The sequence below is a fragment of the Dasypus novemcinctus genome, chromosome 3 (assembly GCF_030445035.2).
Source record: "Dasypus novemcinctus isolate mDasNov1 chromosome 3, mDasNov1.1.hap2, whole genome shotgun sequence".
In the NCBI taxonomy this organism is placed as follows: domain Eukaryota; kingdom Metazoa; phylum Chordata; class Mammalia; order Cingulata; family Dasypodidae; genus Dasypus; species Dasypus novemcinctus.
Window position 1 is genome coordinate 75341628 of NC_080675.1, and position 24454 is coordinate 75366081.

At 36.8% G+C, this 24454-nt stretch overlaps 1 protein-coding gene across 4 annotated transcripts in view; it reads right to left on the reverse strand.

Moving 5' to 3' along the window:
• Positions 1-20471, reverse strand: part of MIA2 (MIA SH3 domain ER export factor 2) — a 137972-nt gene extending 117501 nt beyond the window's left edge. For 2 of the 4 annotated variants that reach the window (XM_058293531.2, XM_058293528.2), the window contains exons 1-4: positions 20256-20470; positions 18081-18214; positions 15963-16049; positions 12153-13404 (exon numbers count right to left, since the gene is read on the reverse strand). In XM_058293531.2, coding sequence (XP_058149514.1) covers positions 12153-13404; positions 15963-16049; positions 18081-18214; positions 20256-20370 — 1588 coding nt within the window. In that variant the 5' untranslated portion in view covers positions 20371-20470. Of the gene's footprint in view, positions 1-12152; positions 13405-15962; positions 16050-18080; positions 18215-20255 lie in introns of all 4 variants that reach the window. The other 2 variants (XM_058293530.2, XM_058293529.2) reach the window with 2 other exon arrangements.
• Between the last annotated feature and the right edge of the window lie 3983 nt (positions 20472-24454).

A 24454-nucleotide genomic window follows, 5' to 3' on the forward strand; every position in this document is an offset into this window, starting at 1 on the left:
AGCATACAACAAATGGACATAGAGAGCAGACAGTGAACATAAATGGGGGGGGGGGGATAATATGTAAATAAAGTAAATCTTTTTTAAAAAATAAGAGGGAAGTAGATGTAGCTCAAGTGGTTGAGCACTTGCTTCCCATGTACAAGGTCCCAGGTTCAATCTCCAGTACCTCCTAAAAACAAAATAATAAAACAAACAAATAAACAAATGAAAAAACCAACTCTCATTGGGGAGCAGTTGTAGCTGAGTGGATGAGCACCTGCTACCCATGTATGAGGTCCTGGATTAATCCCTGGTATCTCCTGTAAAAAAGAAAAAGAAAAAAGAAAGATCTAAAATCAAAGCCTAACTGACACAACTGGAACCACTAGAATAAAAAAAAAAAAAAAACCCAACCAACTAAACCCAAAGGAAGCAGAAGGAAAGAAATAATAAAGGTTAGAGCACAAATAAATGAAATAGAGGATAAAAAAACAATAGAGAGCATTAATGAAACCAAAATTTGGTTCTTTGAAAAGATCAGTAAAATAGACAAACTTTTTGCTAGAGTGACAAAGAAAAAAAGAGAGAAGATGAAAATAAAATGAAAGGGGGAACATTACTACTGACCCCACAGAGATTGAAAAAAAGAACCATAAGAGGATACTATGAACAACTATATGCCAACAAATACAACCTAAATGAAATGGAGAAGTTCCTAGAATACAGAAACAACCTACAATGATTCAAGAAGAAATAAAAGATCTGAACAGGCCAATCACAAGTAAAGAGATTGAATCAGTCACCAAAAACTTTGCAACAGGGAAGCAGACATAGCTCAACTGATAGAGCATCCCCCTACTATATGGAGGGTCCAAGGCTCTATTCCCAGGGCTCTTGACCTGTGTGGTGAGCTGGCCCATGTGCAGTGCTGCCGTGCACAAGGAATGCCATGCCATGCAGGGGCACCCCCACATAGGAGAGCCCCATATGCAAGGAATGCGCCCCGCAAGGAGAGACACCCTGCACAAAAAAATCACAGCCCACCCAGGAGTGGTGCCACACACACGGAGAGGTGACACAGCAAGATGATACAACAAAAAAGAGACGCAGTTTCCCAGTGCCACCTGATAATACAAGTGGACACAGAAGAACACACAGCGAATGGACACAGAGAGCAAACAACAGGGGGGAAGGGGAGAGAAATAAAAATAAATCTTTAAAAAAAAAACCCAAAAACAAAAAACCTTGCAACAAAGAAAAGCCCAGGACCATATGGCTGCACAGGTGAATGCTTCCAAAAATACCAAGAAGAATTAATATCAATCCTGCTCCAAAAAACAGATTTACAAGAGACACTACAGGGAGTGCTATAGACTGAAAGGAAAAAACAAGGGGGAGAAACTTGAAGAAGAGTGTAGAAATGAAGAGTATTAGGAAGGGTAACTTAAAGGGTAAAAAGACAGACAAGAGTTGGATATGACAACAGAGAGCCAACAGATAAAATGGATAAAATAAGTAATTTCTTTACAGTATGTTAATGGATTGGATTTCCCAGTCAAAAGACATAGACTGACAGAATAAATTTTAAAAATGAGCCATCTATATGCTGTCTACAAGAGACTCACCTCAAACATAAGAACACAACCAGGTTGAAAGTGAAAAGTTGGAAAAAAGATATCCCATGCAAACTGTAGTTTTTAAAATCTGGAGTAGCCATACTAATATTGGACAAAACAGACTTTAAATGCAAAACTGTCATAATAGAGATAGAAGGTCATTAAAATTAATAAAAGGAGCAATTCACCATGAAGAAATAGCTATAATCAATATTTATGTACCTAACAGGGGTGTCACAAGATATATGAGGCACACACAGGCACCACTGAGTGCCACTGAGTGGTTGAGCACGTGCTTTGCAGGTATGAAGTCCCAGGTTCAATTCTTGGTACCTCCTAAAAAAAAAGTAATATCTAATAATAGTTGGAGACTTAAATGCACCATTCTCAGCACTGGAGAGATTATATGGACAGAAGATAAGAAAGGAAACAGAGTTTGAATAATATGATAAATGTACAAGGCCTAACAGACATTTATAGAACCTTATACCCCAAAGGAGCAGGATATAGATTCTTTTCAAGTGCTCATGGATCCTTCTCCAGGATAGACCATATGTTGGGTCACAAGACAGGTCTCAATAAATGTAAAAAGATTGAAATTATACAAAACACTTTCTCTGATCATAGTGGAATTAAGCTGTAAATCAATAACATAGAAAAAGGGAAAATTCACCAATATATATAGAGTAAACAACAGACTTAAATAATCAGTGGGTCAAAAAAGAAATTGCAAGGGAAATAAGTAAATATCTTGAAATGAATGAAAATGAGTACAAAACATCAAAACCTATGGATAAGGCAAGGGCAGTGCTGAGAGGGAAATTAATAGCCCTCATGTTCTACATTAAAAAAAGAAGAAAAGAGCCAAAATTAAAGACTTAAATGCACACCTGGATAAATTAGAAAAAGGACAGCAAACAAATCCCAAATCAAGCCAAAATAAAGAAATAATAAAGAACAGAGCAGAAATAAATGAAACCGAGAAAAAAACAAATAGAGAAAAATCAATAAAACCAAAATATGGTTGTGGCAGTTTGAGATTATTTATGAATCCCAAAAAGAGAGATTATGTTTGTAAACTGGTCTGTTCCTCTGGGTGTGATAACCCTTCGATTGTATTAGATTCAGGTAAGCTGTCTGATTAAATTATGTTATAATTAGGGTTTTGATTCAACCACATAATCAGAGTGCTACTCAGCATTGTGTTCCAGCCCCCTTGGTGGACAGATAAAACAGACTCTCACATGGAAGGAGACTCACAGAGAAGAAAAACACAGAGGAAGAGAGACAGCTCATTAGACCTGGCAGATGCCCTGGGAAGAAAGATGACCCTGACAGTCTACATCTGACCTTATGAAGCAACCGGTGCAGCTGAACCTGGAAAGAAATGAGCCCTGGGGAGAGAGATGAGTGTTATTCCAGTCTAGATTGGAAGAAGCTGGGACCATGGAACCTTAAGAGGAAGAAGGAAAACTGAACCCTCACAGATATTAACTGCCATCTTTCTTCAACAGGTGACCAATGACTTTCGGTAAGAAAGTACCTCTTATGTTACCTTGAGTTGGGTCTTGTGACTATAAGCTTCTACTCCAAATAAATACCCTTTATAAAAGTCAACAGAGTCCTGATACTTTGCATCAGCACCCCTTTTGTCTGACTAATACAATGGTTCATTAAGAAGATCGACAAAATTGACAAATGCTTACCTAGACTGAATAAGGAAAAAGAGAAAAGATGCAAATAATAAAATCAGAAATGAGAAAGGGACATTACCAATGACTCCCCAAAAATAAGATCATAAGAGGATACCATAAACAACTATATGCCAACAATCTAGACAATGTAGACAAAATGGATATATTCACAGAATCACATGAAAAACCTACACTGACCCTAGAAGAAATAGACCTCACCAAACCAATAACAAGTAAAGAGATTAAACTAGCTATCAAATACCTACCAAAGATGAAAAGCCCAGGACCAGATGGTTTCACAGGTGAATTTTTCCAATCATTCAAAGATGATCTAATACCAATCTTGCTCAAGCTCTTCCAGAAAAATGAACAGGAAGGGACACTACCAAACTTATTCTATAAAGTCAACATCACCCTATTACCAAAACCAGATAAAAAAATACTATGAAAAAAGAAAATTACAGACCAATTTCTCTAATAAATATAGATGCAAATATCCTCAACAAAATACTTGCAAACTAAAACCAAAAGCACATTAGAAGAATTATACACCACAATCAAATGGGTTTTATCCCAGTTATGCAAGGGTGGTTCAACACAAGAAAATCAATGAGTGTAATAAACTACATTAATAAAGTAAAGAAGAAAAATCACAGGATCCTCTCAATTGATGCAGAAAGACATTTGATAAAACATAGTATCCTTTCTTGATAAACACAGGAACATAGGAATAGAAGAAAGCTTTCTTAATATGGAAAAGTGCGTATATGAAAAACCTACAGTTATCATTGTACTCAGTGGTGATATAAGTTCTAGCTAGAGCAATTAGGCAAGATAAAGAAATAAAAGGCACCCAAATAGAAAAGGAAAAAGTAAAACTGTCACTATTTGCTGATGATAAAATGTTATATTTAGAAAATCTCAAAAAATTCATAACAAAGCCACTAGAACTAATAGACAAGTTCAGCAAAGTGGCAGGATAAAAGATTAATATGCAAAAATCGAAAGTGTTTCTATGCAATACTGATAAACAATCTGAGGAGGAAGTCAGAAAAAGTTAATATATAATAGTGATTAAAAGAATTAATTAGATATTTAGGAATAAACTTAACCAAGGACATAAAGGACCTATATTCAGAAAACAACAGTACATTGTTAAAAGAAGTCAAAGGAGACCTAAATAAATGGAAGGACATTCCATGTTCATGGATTGGAAAACAGTTAAGGTGTAGTTAAGATGACAATTCTACCCAAACAGATTTACAGATTCAATGCAATCCCAATAAAAATTTGCAGAAATGGAAAAGCCAATTATCAAATTTATTTGGAAGGGCAAGAGGCCCCAAATAGCCAATTGTATTTTAAAAAGAATAAAGATGGAGAACTCTCATTTCCTGACTCTAAACCATATTACTTAGCTACAGTGGTAAAAGCAGCATGGTACTGGCATAAAGACGTATTGACCAATGGAACCAAATCAAATACTCAGAAATAGAACCTCCTATCTATGGTCAGCTGATTTTTGTCAAGGCTGTCAAAGATGGGCCAGAACAGTCTACTCAAAAAATGGTACTGGGAGAACTGGACAGCCATATCCAAAAGAAAGAGAGGACTGCTATCTCACACCTCATACAAATTAATTCAAAATGGTACAATTACACAAAAATGTGCTATCATTCGAACAGATTTTAACAATAGGAGCCAGTCTATGTTCTAGACATTCAGTCTATGTTCTAGGCACCTAATGAAACCATTTCCATGGGTTACTTCACTAAAACACTTAATAAACCAACAAACAAAAAAAGAATGCACTGTAAAATATTTATTGAATTAATTAATAAAGTAGCCTTTCAATCATCAAAAAAAAGTCAACTCAAAATGGATCAAGGATCTAGATATAGGGAAGTGGACTTGGCCCAGTGGTTAGGGCATCCATCTACCACATGGGAGGTATGCGGTTCAAACCCCGGGCCTCCTTGACCCGTGTGGAACTGGCCCATGCACAGTGCTGATGCGCGCAAGGAGTGCCCTGCCACACAGGGGTGGCCCCCACATAGGGGAGCCTCACACACAAGGAGTGCACCCCGTAAGGAGAGTCGCCCAGTGTGAAAGAAAGTGCAGCCTGCCTAAGAATGGTGCCACCCACACAGAGAACTGACACAACAAGATGATGCAACAAAAAGAAACACAGATTCCCGTGCTGCTGACAACAACAGAAGAGGACAAAGAAGACAACGCAGCAAACAGACAGAGAGAACAGACAACTCGGGTGGGGGGGGAAGGGGAGAGAAATAAATAAATCTTTTTTTTAAAAAAAGTATCTAGATATATAAATTACAACCTTAAAACTTCTAGAAGAAAATATAGAAAAACACTTCAAGATTGTATGGTAGGCAGTGGTTTCCTAAACTTCACATCTGAAAAATGAGCAATGTAAGAAAAAATAGATAAGTGGAACATGCTCAAAATTAAACACTTCTGTTCATCAAAAGACTTTGTCAAGAAAGTAAAAAGTCAGCCTACTCAATGGAAGACAATATTTGGAAACCACATATCTAACAACGGTTTGGTACTCGTGTTATATAAAGAGATCATACAACTCAACAATAAAAAGACTAGAAAACCAATTAAAATGTGGGCAAAAGACTTAAATAGTCATTTCTCCAAAGAGAAAATACAATTGGCAAAAAAAAAATTAAAAATTATTAAAAATATATTAAAATATATTTTAAAAATTATTAGGCAAATGAATATCAAAAAACCAATGAGATATCACTTCACACTTTACAGAACTGCCATTGTTAAAAAACAGAAAACTACAAGAACTAGACAGGATGTGGAGAAATAGGAACACTCCTTCATTGTTGGTGAGAATGTAGAACAGTACTGTTTCTGCTGAAGACAGATTGGCAGTCCTCAAGAAGCTAAATATAGAACTGCCATATTCCAGCAATCCCATTACTAGGAATATATTTTTAAAAAACTGAAAGTAAGGACAGGAACTGACATTTGCACAATGATGTTCATAGAAGCATTATGCACAATTCCTAAAATATGGAACAAGCCCATGTATCCATCAACCAATGAATGGATAAACAAAATGTGGTATATACATACAAGGGAATATTACTCAGTTGTAAGAAGAAATGAAATTGGGATGCATAGGACAACATGGATGAAACTTGAGAATAATATGTTGAGTGAAATGAGCCAGGGGAAGCGATTTGGCCCAATGGATAGGGCATCCACCTACCATATGGGAGGTCCAAGGTTCAAACCCAGGGCCTCCTGACCCATGTAATGAGCTGGCCCACATGCAGTGCTGATGTGCGCAAGGAATGCCGTGCCATGCAGGGGTGTCCCCTATGTAGGGGAGCCCCACATGTTAGCAGTGTGCCCCATAAGGAGAGCTGCCCAGTGTGAAAAAAGTGCAGCCTGCCCAGGAATGGCACCACACACACGCAGCAAGATGATGTAACAAAAAGAGACACAGATTCCAAGTGCCGCTGACAAGAGTACAAGCAGACACAGACACACAGCAAATAGACACAGAGAGCAGACACCTGGTTGGGGGGGGCAGGGAAGGGGAGAGAAATAAAAAATCTTTTTTTAAAAAAAGAAATGAGCCAGACACAAAAGGACAAATATTGTATGGTCTCACTAATGTGAACAACATATGATGAGTAAACTCAAGTAGTAGAGGTTACTAGGAAATAGAATATGGGTTAAGAATGGGAGCTCAGGCGTAATGTATGTAGAATTTAAATAAGGCTTACTTTAAAACTGTGGAACTAAATAGAGTTGATGGTAACACATTATAATGAGTATAGCACTGCTGATTTATAAATGAGATTGTGGCTGAAAGGGGTAGTCTGTGGACATAATTGTTAATTGACAGTAAACTAGAGAATAATCTAGGGATGGTGATACATAAGAAAATTATAATTAATGTAATTTATGGACAATAGTTAACAGTAATAATGTAATATTTTTGTGGCAGTGGCAAAGAAGATATATCATTTTAAGAGAATTATAGGGAGGTATAAGAGATTTTGGGATTTTTCCTTTTGGAGTAATGGAAACATTCTAAAATTGACTAAGATAATGACACACAAATCTGTGATGAAAATGGGAACAACTGAGTGTACACTTTGAATGGATTCTACAAAACATGAGACTATATACAGGGAATCCAGTGGTGGAAGATGGGCTATAGTTAACAGAACAAATATGAGAATGTTCTCTCCTGAACTATAACAAATATATAACACTAATGCAGGGTATTAATAATTGGGTGGTGAGGCAATTTGAGATTATTTTATGAATCTCAAAAAGAGAAAGATTATGTTGCAAACTAATTTATTCCTCTGGGTATGATATCCTTTGTGTGCATTAAATTCAGTTGGTGGGCCTTTGATTAGATTATTTCATAAGATTGCTTCAGGCTTTTTTAAATTTTGTTTTTGTTTTTTATCTTTTTTTGTTTTTGTTTTTGTGCTTTGGGTTTTTTATTTCACTCTGTCAGTGGGCATGACCCACCCCCTTGCTGGGTCTTACATAAATGTGCACTCACTCAGGTAGACACAGGAAGAGAGTGCTCTGTCATTTTAGATCCTGCCATGTGGCAGAAAGGAAAAGCCTCAAACAGCTGAGACCCTGGGGAGAGATAAGCCATTTGCCTGATAGCTTACAGTTGAAATCTGAAAGAAAGAACAGCCAAGACTGATATAGAAGACCCAGAAGAAGAAAAGCCCTATGCCAGGAGAAAGAGGACTACAGGATCACTTAAGCACAAAGCCTTAAGTGCCTGGGCCCACAGAGCTGAAGAGGAAAGGGTGTGCTTCGAGGGGAAGGAGAAACCTGGGCAGAGATTGGCAGCCATCTTGCTTCACCACGTGGCAACATGCCAGGATCAACAATAGCTGATTTTGGTGAGAAAGCACTTCTTAGGCCGTGCTAAGTTGGACTTTCCACAGCCTTGGGACTATAGACTTTTACCCCAAATAAATACCCTTTATAAAAGCCAACAGATTTCTGGTACTTTGCATCAGCACTCCTTTGGCAAACTAAAACAGGTGGGTTGGGTGGAAAAACACCAAATGTAAAATATGAGCTATTGTTAGTAGTAATATTTTGACAATGTTCTTTCATAGTTTGTAAAAAATGTTTTACAACAAGGCAAGGTGTTGGTGGTGGGGTGATGTATGGGAGCCCTGTATGATGATGTGCATGTTTGTTTTGTAAATTTGCTACTTTTACTATACACTTATTTGTATATGTTCATGTGTGAATAATAAACTTCAATAAATTTTATTTTTTAAAAACCCACTTAATGATATAAAATTGGAAGTGTTCCCTCTAAGATCTAGAAAAATGTAATGCCCTCTGTTATTCAACAATGTACTGAAAGTTTAGCCAGAGCATTTAGACAAGAAAAAGAAATAAAAGTCATCCAAATTGGAAAGGAAGAAGTATAACTTTCACTATTTGTATACAGCATGATCCTATATATTGAAAGTCCTGAAAAATCTATGACAAAGATACTAGAGCTAATAAATTCAGCAAAGTAGCCTGTTACACACAAGGTCTACACACAACAATAAATGGTGTTTCTGTACACTAGTAATGAGCAATCTGAGGAGGAAATCAAAGAAATATCCATTTATAATAGTAACTAAAAGAATCAAATATCTAGGAATAAGTTTAAAGATGTAAAGGACATATATATGGCTTATGACAAAACTTTGCTAAAAGAAATCAAAGAAGAACTAAATAAATGGAAGGATACAGACCTAAATAATGATTTGGAAAATTAATTACTGTTGTCAGTTCTACCCAAATCAATTTATAGATTCAATGTAATTCCAATTAAAATTCCAACAACTTTCTTTGCAGAAATGGAAAAGTCAATTATCAAATTTATTTGGAAAGGTATGGGGTCCCAAATAGCCAAAAACATAGTGAAAAAGAAAAACAAAGTTATAGGATAATACTTTCTGACTTTCAAACTTATTAGAGGAAAGCAGATGTGGCTTAAGTCATTGGGCTCCCAACTATCAAGTGGGCGGCCCCTGGTTCGTTTCCCAGTGCCTCTTAAAGAAGACAGCAAGCTGGCACAATGGGCAGGCAAAGCAAACTGATGCAAAAGAGACACAGGAAGAAAAACGTAATAGGAGAAACAACAAAGCAGGGAGTAGAGGTTCCCAGTGCCTCCTAAAGAGGATAAGCAAGACAGTGAGCTGGTATGACAGGCATGCATGGTAAGCTGAAGCAACAAGATGACACAACAAGATACACAGGAAGAAAAACACAACAAAGCAGGGAAAAGAGGTGGCTCAAGTGATTAGGCACCTCCCTCTCATATCAGAGGCCCCAGGTTCAGTTCCCAGAGCCTCCTAAAGAAACAAGGAAGATGAGCAGACATGGCAAGTCCGTTGAATGAAGGGGTGGGAATAAATAAATGAATAAATAAACTAATTACAAAGCTACAGTGGTCAAAGCATCATAGTACTGGCACAAGGATAGATATGTAGACTAATGGAATCAAATAAGGAGTTCAGAAATAGACACATATCCATGGCCAACTGATTTTTGAAACAAGGCTGCCAAGTCCACTCAATATGGAAAGAAAAGTTTTTTCAAAAAAAATGGTGCTTGGAAAATTGGATATCCATAGTCAAAGAGTATGAAATTGAAACTCAGTCTAGTATTATGTATTATATATCTCAGGAGTTACCTCCTGAGACCTGCCTTGTTGCTTAAATGTGGCCTCTCTCTAAGCCAAACTTAGCATATACCTCCCAGTCCCCAGCGTGAGACATGACTCCCGGGGATGAGCCTCCCTGACACCAAGGGATTATTAACAAGTACCAACTAGCAATGCAAGTGGAAAAAGACCTTGACCAAAAGTGGGAAAGGGTAAAGACAAATGAGTTTATATGGCTAAGATACTTCAAAGTGAGTTGGGAGGTCATTCCAGAGGTTATGCTTTTGCACATCTCAGCAGGGTCTCATTGACTGCCACAGTAAATATTGCCTCAAATAGTGGGGCTCCTGAGGGCTCTGAAGACACCCAGACACAACAGGCAGGGCTGGCAGCTCGGGAGTTTGGTGCCCTGCAAGGGGGCCTTACTTTGGAATTTATGCCCCACAGTGTGACAGAATTGGATTCAGTTGTGGTTTCCCTACACATGGCTCTTCTGCCCCTTCTGTTTGAAGCTATAGGTAGTACTAGAAGTTGATAGGTTACATCCAAGAGACTTAAATCTTTGGGCCTCCCATGTGTCAGCTGGGCCCTGAATCTCATTGGAGTTGCAACATCTACTCTCCAGTTCACTGGACTCACCCAGGACATCTAATAAGGAGATAATGATGGACAACAACTATTCTGAGGAACAGAGAGAGTTTGCAACTGCAAGCAAGATAACCCCATCTGTCTGCCCCATGGGATCTGAGCCCCCTCTCAATTGGAGGCAGAAAGGGCATCACCATCCCAGAATCCTCAGGACTGGGGAATGAATAATGGACTAAATTAGACTTACTGTTATTTTACTATGGGTTTATTGTTATTCTAGTAATAGAAGAACTTCTATCATTGATATGGAAGCAGTGGCCACCAGAGATTCTAAGGGGAGGGAGAGGGAAAAAATAAGTGTAATATGAGGGCATTTTTGGGACATTGGAATTGTTTTGAATGACATTGCAATGATAGATACAGGCCATTATATATCTTGTCATAACTTACAAAATTGTGCAGGAGAGAGTTTGAACTATAATATAAACTATAATCCACACTTAGTGGCAATGCTCCAAAATGTGTTCATCAACTGTAACAAATGTACAACACTAATGAAGGATGTTGTTCATGTGAAAAAGGGTGGGAGGGGTAGGAAATGGGGCATATGGGAATCCTCTACATTTTTTATGCAATATTTATGTAATCTAAGTATTCTTAAAAATTTTTTTGGATCAAAGGCCCAAATATAAGAAACAGAAAAAAAAAGAAACAGGACTATAAAGCTCCTAAAAGAATATGTAGGGAATAAATTAATCATTAGGGAAATGCAAATCAAAACCACAATGAATTACCATTTCACACCCACTAGGATAGCTATCATTAAAAAATTTTTTTAATTGGGGAAATGACTGTTGGTGAGGAAGGGAAGAAATTTGAACCCTCATTCATTGCTGATGGGAATGTAAAATGGTACACCTGCTGTGCAAAATAGTTTGGTGATTCCTCAAGGAGTTATACATAGAATTACCACATGCCACAGCAGTTCCACTCCTAGATATATATCAAAAGAATTGAAAGCAAGAATTCAGCCAGATACTTGTAGAGCAATATTCATAGCAGCATTATTCATAATAGCCAAAAGGTAGAAGTAACCCACATGCCCATCAACAGATGAATGGGTAAATAAAACGTGGAATACACATTAATGGAATACTATTCAGCCACTAAAAGGAATAAACTTCTGACACATGCTACATCATGGATGAATCTTGAAAACATACTAAATAAAATAAGCCAGGCACTAAAGGAGAAATGTGGTATGATTCCACTTGTTTGAGGTATTCAGAACAGGCAAATTCAGAGACAGAAAGCAGAACAGTGGATGTCATTGGCTGGTAAGCAGGGGTATGGGGAGATATTGCTTAATGGGTACAGATTTCAGTTTGGGATGATGAAAATGTTCTGGAAATAGTGGTGAAAGTTACACAATACTGACAATGTCTAATATTACTAAATTGTATTTTTAAAAATAGTTTTGTGTTATTTACCACCATAAAAATGTTAAAAATAAATAAGTTACACTTAAAAATAAAATAATTATATTAGGAATATTTTCATACTAACCTGGTTTGCTATATCTGCTTTCTAACATCATAACTTTTATATTATCTGTGGGATCATTTTCAACTGAAATTTCTTCTCTTTCATCATTTCCAATAACATTATCTTGATCCAGTATCTGTTCAGGAATTGGCAATTCTGTTTCCTTTGGAATATTCTGGGATTTCCAAGGGTTTTCAAAATTATACAAGAGCATTTTCAAATACGGTAAGGTATCAGAATCTTCTGTTTTCTTTAATATGCTTTTCTTGTCTATTTCACCTTCATTTTCCATAATTTTTATCATTTCAATTTCTTGTTCCTTATTAGGGTCAAATTCTCCTGTTAGAGGATATTCATCTTTTTCTACCCCACTTCCTTCTTCATTTTTCCCATCAGGCAATATAATGTTATCCTCACTAGCATATGCAAAACCTAGCATACCAAAACCAAAATCAAACCAACTTGTCTTGGGAATTGAACTATCATTAGTGATTAGGTCTTCTTTTTTCATTATCCTTTCTGTACATGGAACTATAGATTCCTCATCAGATGATATTGAATTGGGAACATCTTGTGGTGGTGGATTTGTTTCTTTGGACAATAATTCAAGTTCTGTGTCCTCATCTTCAAAGCCTAAATAACTTGTAAATCCACCACCAAACCAACCAGTAGATTGAAATTTGAGAGGTTGCTCTGATTCAGATTCTAGTTCAGACTGTTTTTTTGACACTGAGTCAAATTCTAATTCAGGTTCTTGCTTATGTTCTGTTTGAGGGTTACCATTATTTAATTCCTCTAGGTCATCCTCATCTTCCACTGTTATTTTTCTACTTTGAAATGAATTTTCTTGTAGAGGTTCAGTAACAGATTCAAAAGTTTTCCCTTCAGCTTGTTCCTTTTCCAATCCAATCCACCCTTTCATTTCAGACACAGTTGAGGATGGTAAGATATGACCCACTTCTGGAATATGATTTTGGGTTTCTTCTTTGGCTATATTCTGTTCCACACTTGCAGTTTTTTCTTCTTCCCAGCTATTTGATTCACTTCTGATATCTTCTGGAGCCTCTGATGCTGGAAATTGGTCTTCTGACAAAATGCCTTCAAAAGTGGAATAAAATTCAGATCCTATTTGCAAATCATTTTCATAGACATTATATTTTTTGTCTTTATCTTCTTCATAAGGATTTTTTTTTTCACCACTATCAATGTTTAACTCACTATCTTCACTTTCAAATGTGAAGCTAACTCCAAGAAGACAAAGAAAGTCGGATTCCTAAAAGAAAAAAATTTTAATTGTATATATAAACTAAAGCTTCTTGTTTCTCTCTAAATCATTTTAAACTTATGACTGTGATTTTCCCAACAACAGAGCAAGATCAGCAGGTCTTCCATTCTCAAATGCTTCTATCATAATTGACTTCTAAGTCTTAATGAAATAAATCTAAAGGGAAATCCTTTTATATTATGGCTTGTTATCAAATACTTGAAGATTTTGAGATAGAGACAACCAATGTTTTGAGTATTTTTCTACAAATAAACTCTGACTAAAAGTCAAAAATGTCCACAAAATAATGTACCTCCCAAGAGTACTGAGTAGACACATGCATTCATTTGAAGATTTGAAAAAGGGGATTTTCAGTGTTTATGGTCACATATAAAAATGTCTTTACAGCTCAAACAGACCAAAGATGCTTGCAGTATGAAGGTCTGGTTAGAAGTTACACCAAAACATTTAAACTACTCTTATTGAAGTCTTGCATATAGCCAGTGAAGGTGGAGACAAATTTGCTCATCTCACAGAACAACTAAATCATCAGGAGGAAAAATTATGAAGCCATTTTTTAAAATCTGAAAGTTAGAAACCATGAAGTGTGCTGCTCTTTGGATACCACCATTATGAAGTGAGATTTCCATTATTTTTTAATTAGTTTCAGAATTGCAATTTTACAACCTATTTTTGGCATTCCAACAGAGTAGATGATTAAGAACAGACTCTGGAGCTACACTCTATGGGTTCAAATCAGACCCTGCCATCTACTAGCTCTGTGGCATTGGATGAGTTATGTGACCTCTCTATGCCTCAGTTTCCTCATCTGTAAAATTTGGATAATGACAGTATCTTCCTCATAGCGCTATTGTGAGGACTGAATAAGTCAAGTGCTTAGAATAGTACAAAGTATTCTGCAGAGGTACAAAGGCCCAATCTCCTTGTTTTAATTCAGGAAAACTCTGAAAGACTATGCTACCTTCAGGGACACTTGTGGAATCAACAGAGACCTCTGTTGCAACTGCATCAAAGTTCATCTTCTCTGCCTGCCCATCCCTACTTTTTTTTCCCCTCAGAGATAGTATTCTTAAGAGAATTCCCCAGTAAACCTTATAGATTCAAAGATCTGTTTTGAAGTCTGTTTCCCTGGACTCTCACCTAAGAATCTGGGGCTTCTGATGTTTACTATGTACTTGGCACTGTGCTAGGTAAACAATAGAAAATGGAAGACAATGGAAACAAGAAATTATAAATTGTGTAAGTGTTATGGAGGAATCAAAGAGGGACCTGTGCTCTCTAAGGTAGTGATGTTTAATGTGACCTAATGGATAAGGAGAAAGTAGCCAAAAGAAGAGCTTACAGAAAGCATTCCAACCAGAGGGAACAATCTCTGGGCTGGGAAGAGCTTGGCATGTCCTAAGAATAGTCAAATGGCCAATGTGACTGGGAGTGTTGGCATAAGATGAGGCCAACAAGGGGGCAGAAACAGATTACGTAGGACCCGCGAGACTAGGATAAGGAGTCCGCATTTTACTCCAGGCTCAGTGAAAATCCATTAAAAGGCTTTAACCGAGGGAATGACATGATCTCACTTTCTGTTTTTCTTTGTGCAAGATCTGTTGCTGTTTGGAAAATGGATTGGAAAAGGGCAAATGTAGCAGTAAGGAGATAAATTAGAAGGCTACTGTAGCATTCTAATTAAGAGATGATGGTACCTTGGATGAGGGTTCTGGTGAGAGTGAAAATGGAGAGATGGTAATATATCCTAGATAAAATTTGGATGTATAGCTGACAGGGCCAATTACTATACAGTGAATGGAGAGTTAATCCCAAAGTTTGTGTTGGAAAGAGCCAGATAATAGAATGTGCTTAATTCACTTCACACTGACTTCACTTAAGGTAAATTGGCTTAACCTGGAATCTAAATTAAATGGGTTAATCAAGTTAACATATTGATAAGTCTCCCCTCTGATTCCCTTTCTCACTATCACACCCAGCATTACTAAGCTCATTAAAACTTCCAACAGCAAATGAGTTTGTACAGATATGAGACCAAGGGAGTGTGGAGGGAAATTAAATTTAGTCCCAGTAGGACAATAATTAGTAATTATTAGTAATATAGAGCACTTAAGTGTTGTTCAATGTATTTTACATATATTATATTTAGTCATTTACTCCACAGTAAATTCATAAGGTACTATTCTAATCATCACCCCCATTTTACAGATGAGGAAACTGAGGCACATGTGGCCAGACAGTTTGTGAGTGACTGAGTCAAGCTTTGAACTCAGACAGTCCACCTCCAGAATCCATGCACTTAATGATTATTCTCTACTATCTGTCAATTTTTCAGAAAGCAAAATATTTGCCTGTTTTCAGCAAAATCTTTGCCTGTCTTACTCAATTTTATTCACATCCTCAAGCTATTCCTAGAGTAAGTTCTCAAGTACGTATTTTATGTTTTGATACACAAGGTACAAAACCAGTGGGCACTTATACTATAGAAAACCATCTTTTCCAAGAAATTTTAAACTCCATTAATAACTGAGAAAATGTTTACTTACTTTAGTTGACACTTGAACTTCCTCAGATATGAACACCTCTTCCATCTGGACTGCATCTTTGGGAAAATATCCAAAGTCCTTTCCTTTCTATCAAAATGAAGAACAGAGATTATAAAGGAAGAATGATCAAAGCAATAATGACTCTTGAGCTTAATTTTGCCCCATGTCCTTGGCTTATATCTACTTCAAATCACAAACATTGGGAGCAGATGGGCTCAGATGGTTGAGTCCCTGCCTCCCACATGGAGGCCCCAGGTTTGGTTCCCAGTGCCTCCTGAAAAAACAAAAACTACAAGTAGAAACACTAAAACCAATTCAGGGAAGCTGATGTGGCTCAGTGGTTGAGTGCAGACTTCCCACATACAAGGTCCCGGTTCAAGCCCCAGCCCCCAGTACCTAAAAAAGTTTTTAAAAAATTTACAAACATTAACTAGCTTTCAATTGACTCTAAAAGGAAGTGAGTGAAATCACATTCCTTTTATTTTTCAAAAGGACAGCATTAATTAAGAAAACAAAGAATCAAGTTGTAAAATGCCACTTTTACTAACATCAAAATGAAAAGCATCCCACATACTCATTTTCTTCCTTCTATTCCTTAATGACCTTCTTTAACCAGGTGGACCACAGATATGCACTGGTAGATCTCAGATATCAAAAGGTGGGCAATGATGGCAGTAGCCAAGCTAGATGGAGCTATGGCATATTTGGCGTTTTGAGAATTCAAACACTGAAAGGGCCACAGATGGATTCATCAGGATGGTAAATGTCCACAAGTCCTCCAGGGAGGATTTGACTCCGTTCGACTTTTCAGCAACTAACTTAATAACAGAGATCCTCCTAATCCAGTTTAAGTATGTGCAGAATGTCCCTCAAAAGTGAAAGTTTCACATAAACTCTCAGTCCATTCCCTTGCACTCTCCACATTTAAAGAACATATTCCTTTTAGTCCTCTGATCCTGCATCATTACACCTTAATTGTGAATCTTGCCCTCTCCAGTTGCCGCAGCTATATGTTCCTAACACAGCTGTCTGTATGGACTAAACATCTAATCTATAAAACCAAGAGTGCCTGCAACTTCACCCTAGCTCCATGCATTAAACATTGCTTTTGTGTGAAACTATTACATTCATATTTAGTAAACTAGGAAGAATGCTTTCTTTGCCTCGTATGACACTAACTGTGTCATTTTTCTTATAGCTGTATTGGACATCTCCAGGCATTCAAGACACAGACTGGTATATTTAAGGCATTTCTGAGTAGTAGGAAATCTTGCAGAGCCAGGCAAACAGTTATGGTCAGTGGTAATCGGTGGTTCAGTCACTCAGCCCTGATGGAGAAAAGCAGGGTTTCAAATAGAATCTGCTGTTTTCAAACAGTGATCACAGCAGCATGTTGCATGAATATTCAATATAGAAATGTTTGTATCAGGTTGGTCATGCTTTATCAGCTGGGGAGTAAAATCACTTACCACAGCATCTTTTTATTATAAGGCATATAATGATACAAAGACACAAACCTAATTATAGCTGAAAACATAAATCATTAATTTTCCTATGTTATATAATCAGAGAGATGATTCAGTCTGTTAGGAATTTCAACATACTAGGACACTGGGCTACATGAAAATCTTTCTCAGTTGCTGTTTTTTCTATGAAAAATTCATATACCTAGCTTCCCTAAGCTACTAACCTTTCTGAACATCTTCTGGTAACAAGTCAGTCCTTTATTTGCTCAGAAAGACATTTCTTTTAATTTGATTTAAATTTCCCAGTCTCTCTTACACTTGCCCATTGACAACACTAAGGGGTGGTTGAGGGTGCCTAAACATTCCATAATCTTCATCAGCACCCCTCAAGTCACTCCAAATAAATATAAAACCTAAGTTTAAAAGTGTGCATGCTATGTCAAAATAATATTCAAGGCATTCTCTTAGTCCTTCATTCCAACCAGATTGCCTCCCTAAAAGCTTCTTTTATAGAAATTCTGGAGCCACTGCCAAACATGGTCATTTTATACAGTGCTTTGAAATTCTTAGAGTTCCTCTAGAGATGTAAAGCAGGCATCCTTGTACAAGACTGGTAATATTCTGCATTAAGTTTTTAAGACTAGATACTTACACTTCCTGCCCACAAATCTTCCCTTTCTCCTGCAAGTTTAACATAAACAGATATCTCTTCTCCCTTAGTGAAGTTCAGGTATCGGCAGTCAGGTCCTTGGTAATCTCTCACCGCTAAAACTCTGCTTATTAAAGCTATGTAAACATGTAGAGAAAAACACACATATTAAATTAAAACGTCATTTCTCCCCCTTCTGTTTTGCCCTCCTTCAATCCATCCTATGGAAAGTACCAAACACTAATTTCCTTATATATAATTTATGGTCTCAGAAACCTGCATAGACTGCACATAGAATAAAGTTCAAGCTCTATGGCTTGACATCCAAGGTTGCCCATCATCCCGTTCCACTTTCCCTATCTGAAAGCACCTCCTCCTACTCCTTTATACAAACTCAGGGTTACAGCCAAACTTGTCTATCTCTTGTCCCTGAAATATGTCATTATCATTCTCCAGCATGAAGGGAAGGAAAAGATAATTGGTTTGCTTACTGGCACCTACTGTATTCCAAGCAGTCTGATAAGCAGTTTCATATTTGTTATTTTATTAAATCCAAAAAACAGATCTGTAGAGGGAGCAGATGTAGCTCAAGTGTTTGAGTGCTGGCTTCTCACATATAAGGTCTCTGGTACAATCCCCTATCCCAGTACCTCATAAACAAGAATAAACAAAAACAACACAGATCTGTAGGGTGAATAATCTCATCTCGGTGTAACAAATGAGTCTTTAAGGCTCAGAGAATTGATCATAGAGTTTATTTGCACTGAGGTTCTTTCCACTACCACATTCACCTTCCTTATTCTGGAGCTTCCTTTCTCCTTCTCTCTTCATATTCAACTCACATCCTACTTCCTCTGTTTAAGGCATTCTTACTAACTTCAGCCCATTCTGACTGCCATGTCTCTGAACTTCAGTATTATCCTATTAATTATCTTTACTATATTATGTCATTGTTTCATATTGACTTGTATTGTCACCATTCACTAGAATGAAAATTCCTGAACCTTATCTTACATTTCATTTGATTTCTCTTATATGCATATTACCTGCCCCCGAGACCAGCATATAGCAAACCTTCAGTAGCTATGATTTAATCATAATCAAATATGCTGGATTTAGCCCTTAAATGCACAAAGCAATATACAAGCCATATTAACTTTGATAATTATACAACTTTGTGTAAAACATATTTGATTGTCATGCAGTTAAAGTTACAATAACATTATGAATTATTATAAACAAGAACGTTTCTGTGTTGTGTCTGGCCCTAAGGATAATAAAATGGGGTTATAATATAAAGAAGGGAAAAAGGTTATTATTATAAAACATTGTCTAGTAAACCTTCTCTCTACATGAAATCACAGACCAAAGTGTTAAGGAAAATGTTTACACATCAAAGTTTTACTTATAAATTATTGATGATTATATGAACAATATTTTGCATTTTTATCTTGCTTGTTGCAAATTAGATGTAATTCTCATATTAGAGAAATAGAATTTATTCAAAGCAACTGTAATATATTGGAATGCAACTTATTTTACACCATAATGCTAATAACAAAATAAATGAACTTCTTAAGAAGAGTAACAATAAAATGAATATTTCTCTTTGTAGTATAGCGAGGAAGTCTAATACACAAGAATATAGATAAAATTATATATTCCTAGCATTAATTTCAGTATTTTTGTATCATAAATTAATGCAGAAATTAATAGTTTTGATAAGGTTTAGACAGAATAAATCATGATAGACTGAAAAAAAACATTTTTAGAAAACTTATGAGAATAGGAAAATTCTGATTGTGAAAAAGTAAAAATATATGCACTTCATAAATAAAAAGTACAAATCAAATGATCTATTTTTATACCAATCAATTATATTTATCTTAAAAAAAGCAAAGATTGATTAATTTGTTTTGAGGTATGAATTAAAATTATAATTTCTCATATATTTATATATCAGGCTGATCTTTGCCGTTTTATATATTTACATTAATACTATCATAAAATACCTTGCTTCTAGCACTTCTTTTTTTATAGCAAGCTATACTCTTAATTTCAAATATTTCTCAATGATATTAAAGTTTATTTTTACAATGCCCATCCACAATGCCATTTTATGTCATTTCAGAGCCTCAATCAACCAAAGTAGAAAAGGAAAAAAAAAGACAAACTTACTTTCACATTCTAAGTCGCCACATTTTTTAAATCCTGCCAGCAGTTTTGTACTCTCCAGACTCCTTGTCAGAGCAATGACCAAAAGAAGGATTCTGTGAACTCCGAACTCCGCCATGCTGAAACAAGCAACCAGGAATTCCAAACGAGGTTTAAACCTCTTGTATAGGTTGTAGATATGCCAGTCAACACAGAAGATACCCTATTGTCTTCACTAAATATAAGAGAAAAAGGTTCGAGTTTTTAAAATTCCCTTGATAACTACATTTTTCTATCAGTCTTTAGGCTTAACTTGAGGGACACTCTGTTTGCAATCTGCAGTGTCAGGCATCCAGATAACACATAATTGATTAATAATTAACAGGGATTTTTTTTTTTGAGTTGGACTAGAGTCTTTATAAAGGTGGCCTCTGTGACACTGTGTCACTTAAAGTCATCTGTGTTCAATAAGCCTTAAACAGGCCTCCAAAAAAAGTATTCAGTATCTTCCTATTAAAGGTTTCAGGTGGAAGAATCAACAAGTACTTACCACAGTCAGAAAAGTATATAGTTAAATATAGAAATGGTAATAATTTATGTTAAAAGCATAAGTGTTGAAATGTCATGACAAAATTGATTTGACAAAAATAGCCCATTTTCATATTAAAAACCCTCCAGTGTTACTATGAAGTTGAACACTGCCATGTTTAATTAATTATAATAGTTAAAATGTATTAAGTACTTACTATGTTCCAGGTGTGGTTTTAGACTTACACGTCTGATCACATTTAACCCTAACACCAGCTCTCTGAGGTAGGTACTGTTATCATCCCCATTTTTGCATATGAGGAAACTGAGGAACATAGAGATAGGTGAAATCACTTGCCCAGGGTTACATACTGCATGGTGGAGAAAAATTTTAAACCTAGGCACAATTACTTCCCATACTTTCAGCCACTGTGCATTACTACCAAGAATCAAATCATCTGCCATAGAAAAAGGTCTGCTCTGTCTGCAATGATACTACTCCAGAACAGCAGTACAGTATGATTCCATGTATTTAAAATTGTACACATATTTCTGTAAGTATATAGAAAATGAGAGCAAGAGAGGTGTATGAAATAATTCTACCTGATAGGGTGGGAATGTGTAGTGTGATTTCAGGTGGTATTCACTTTATTCTATTTATTGCTTGACTCTCATTTTTTACCATCAGTGAGCATATATCATTTTAAAATAGCAATAAAGTTATTCAAATCAAATCATTTGAAATGTTAGTCACTTAATGAGAATCAAAGCCCTATATTAGAAATTTCTGTGTAAAACACAAGATTCCAGTAAATGAATGGAAGCCATGATTGCCCTTCTTCAATCTTGAGGAAAAAGCGCCTTCTTTGCTGTATGTTTACACTGTACTTGGGCCTGCCGATGTGAACAAAATCTATTTGCAGACTGTCAGCCTCAAGTCAGAACCTAGCTCCTGCGTGAGACCACACTCCCTCTAGTGTCTGACACAGCAAAAGAAAATACCCAGGACGTGGGCAAGCTATAGGAAGGACTTTTGTTTTCGCGCCCCTACATAATGAAATCTATTTTCTGGTTTTGTTTCTTCTTTTTTCTAAAACAAAAAACAATAATCAAGAGGAAGCCTGATCTCTCAGGTCTAAAAGTTTTGCATCCTTAGAAAAAATCTGATAGGGCATGTAGATGAGGGTCTGGGTCTGCGTCGTTCGTCTTGTAATCAGAGTACCGCATAGTTGTACATATATCCCCACACAAAAAAAGTGTAGGTTAGTTTCTTGAATACCTTTGCAAATTTGTAGGATAAGTTATCAGAGCCATTTTTTGGGAGGGGTAGGCAAGGCAGTAAAGAGTTTATTAATAAACAAGAAAAGAAAAAAAGTACACAACCTGAGACAGGAAACTCGGGTGTGGGTGTCCTACAGGATGAGACATGAGCAGGCGGGTTAGGCTTCTTTAAGACGTTTCCTCATCCCCTTTCCTAATGCTGAGGAGGGGCCCCACGGCTGTTTGCTGTCTGATTGGCTGCCTTACAACCCCACCTGTTAGTTCTCAAGGGACCAATAAGGAGGCCTTTTGTTTGGAGGTCTCTGGGGCTCCCATCAGAGACATTTAAAGAAGGACCAGCTAGTCAGTTTTAAAATGAGGCATAGGATTATTTGCATAATTTGCATTATCAAATCTAATATCAAATCAAGAGTATTTAGTAATTAATGTAGTTTATCCTTATTTTGAATTCAATATTAGAACATTTCTGCTAAATCCTAAACTAATTAATTTAATCATGTTCTAAATTACGAGAGACAATTTAAATATGTATAATGATTGGCCTGAAAGAGATTTGAGCTACGAAAAAATAAGAGAAAAATTATTGCTAACGTAGCAGCCTGGACAGATTTACTCCTACTAAAAATGCTCCTACTTTCTTGTTACTTAATGCATTCAGGTGTTGTCATTTTTTGTTCATAACATTATTTAAATATAATTTAACAAGCTATCTGAATATGCAGTAGCACAATGTTGATAAACTGTTTCTAATAGACCCAGGTGAAGAAATGAGAGATGAACTTGGCAAGATCGTTTAAAGAAACCAAAGTATCAATTTTCACTATGAAAACAATGGCATTAACTTATAGAGATATTATCTAATTTATGGTGCATTTTGCAGATTTAAGTGTTATATCACTATTCATATATAATGCTGCTGCTGAGGAAAGCATAATGGTAACAATTCAGTCAGGTTACTGGCTTGGAAGGACTTTCTCAATCTTTACAAACCATACAGGAGGTAAAATTACCTATTGCATAAACCTAAAGAATGAGTTGTCAGTATCTTAGAGGTAAAATCACAGAGCAAATCTTTCCATGAGAATATAAAGACATAACCATGAATGTTGCACTTCTACTCGTTGTGATGTTTCAGACACTATAAATAGCACTATCTTTCCCTTAGGGCATCAGATTTCCTAAAGTGGGAACATATTTCCTTCAACCAGCTGCCTAGTGCTCTGGCAATTTTTAGGATAAAGAAATTTAATTAGTGGGTACTTATGATAAGAGCTCATTGGGAAGCAGATGTGACTCAAGTGATTGGGCTCCCGCCTATTACATGGGAGGTCCTGGGTTCGGTTTCTGGTGCCCCCTTGGGAGAAGCCAAACAGATACAGAAAGCACACAGAGAATGGACATAGAGAGCAGACAGTGAGTACAGACAGTGGGGGTGGGGGTGGGGTTGTTTTAAATAAGAAATCATTTTTTAAAAACCTCATTAAACTGGGCATGTTTACTAGGAATGGGAGCCCAAAACAGAGCCTTTGAAAATAGCTTCTATGGTAGACAGGTACCAGGCAAGAAAAGAGGCCCAGGAAAGACTGAGATTCAAACTGGTGTGGAAGACATGGAGATGACCTCCCACATGCTTTCTTTAAGGTAGGAGTTTCTGCCCAGCTGTAGGGAGTGCAGATAGCCTCCAGCCGGCAGCTTCTTCAGGGTCTGCGTCAGCTTCAGGGGGTCACCTTACCTGAGATAACCTTCCTGGGACAGCCCACATCTAGTGGCTAAGCAAGGAGGGTGTACAAAGACAGGCCCATTTCAGCCTAATGTGGACACTCTGATGAGCATTTCTCTCCAGAACTCCCTGCTGGGTTGGCCTCTGCATTGCAGTTCAACTTCTCCTTCTGCCCAATCCTGCTTTCTCCCCTTCCTTTCATTGGTGCTGATCTCTAATAAATATCTTGAACCCTAAACTCTATCTCAGTGTCTGCCTAGAGTGCCCAACCTCAGAAGCTGGTGATCCATAGATACAAAAGGAAGGGATAACAGCACATGCACATTTTGGTCAATTATCTGTGCTAGTCACTCCAAGTTCTTCTCAAATTTGTTTTTTTGTTGCTGAAGGCAACTCTATCACTCTGTCTGTATCATTCAGAGTCCCACAAGAAAACAGAAGGTCATTCAGTTTTGAGAGAATGGTCTCCTCAAAGACTGAGGAGATTTTAATCTATTTAACCTATTTACAATGGTATGGGCAGGTTTAAGAGAAGCCAACAAGAATGTACCATCTCTGAGCATGAAGGAACAGTGACCATGGCCTAAAGTGGCCATAGGATGGAGAAACTGGACATCTATATGCAAAAGAATGAATGTGGACCCCTACCTGACACCATACACAAAAATCAACTCAAAACATATTAAAGACTTAA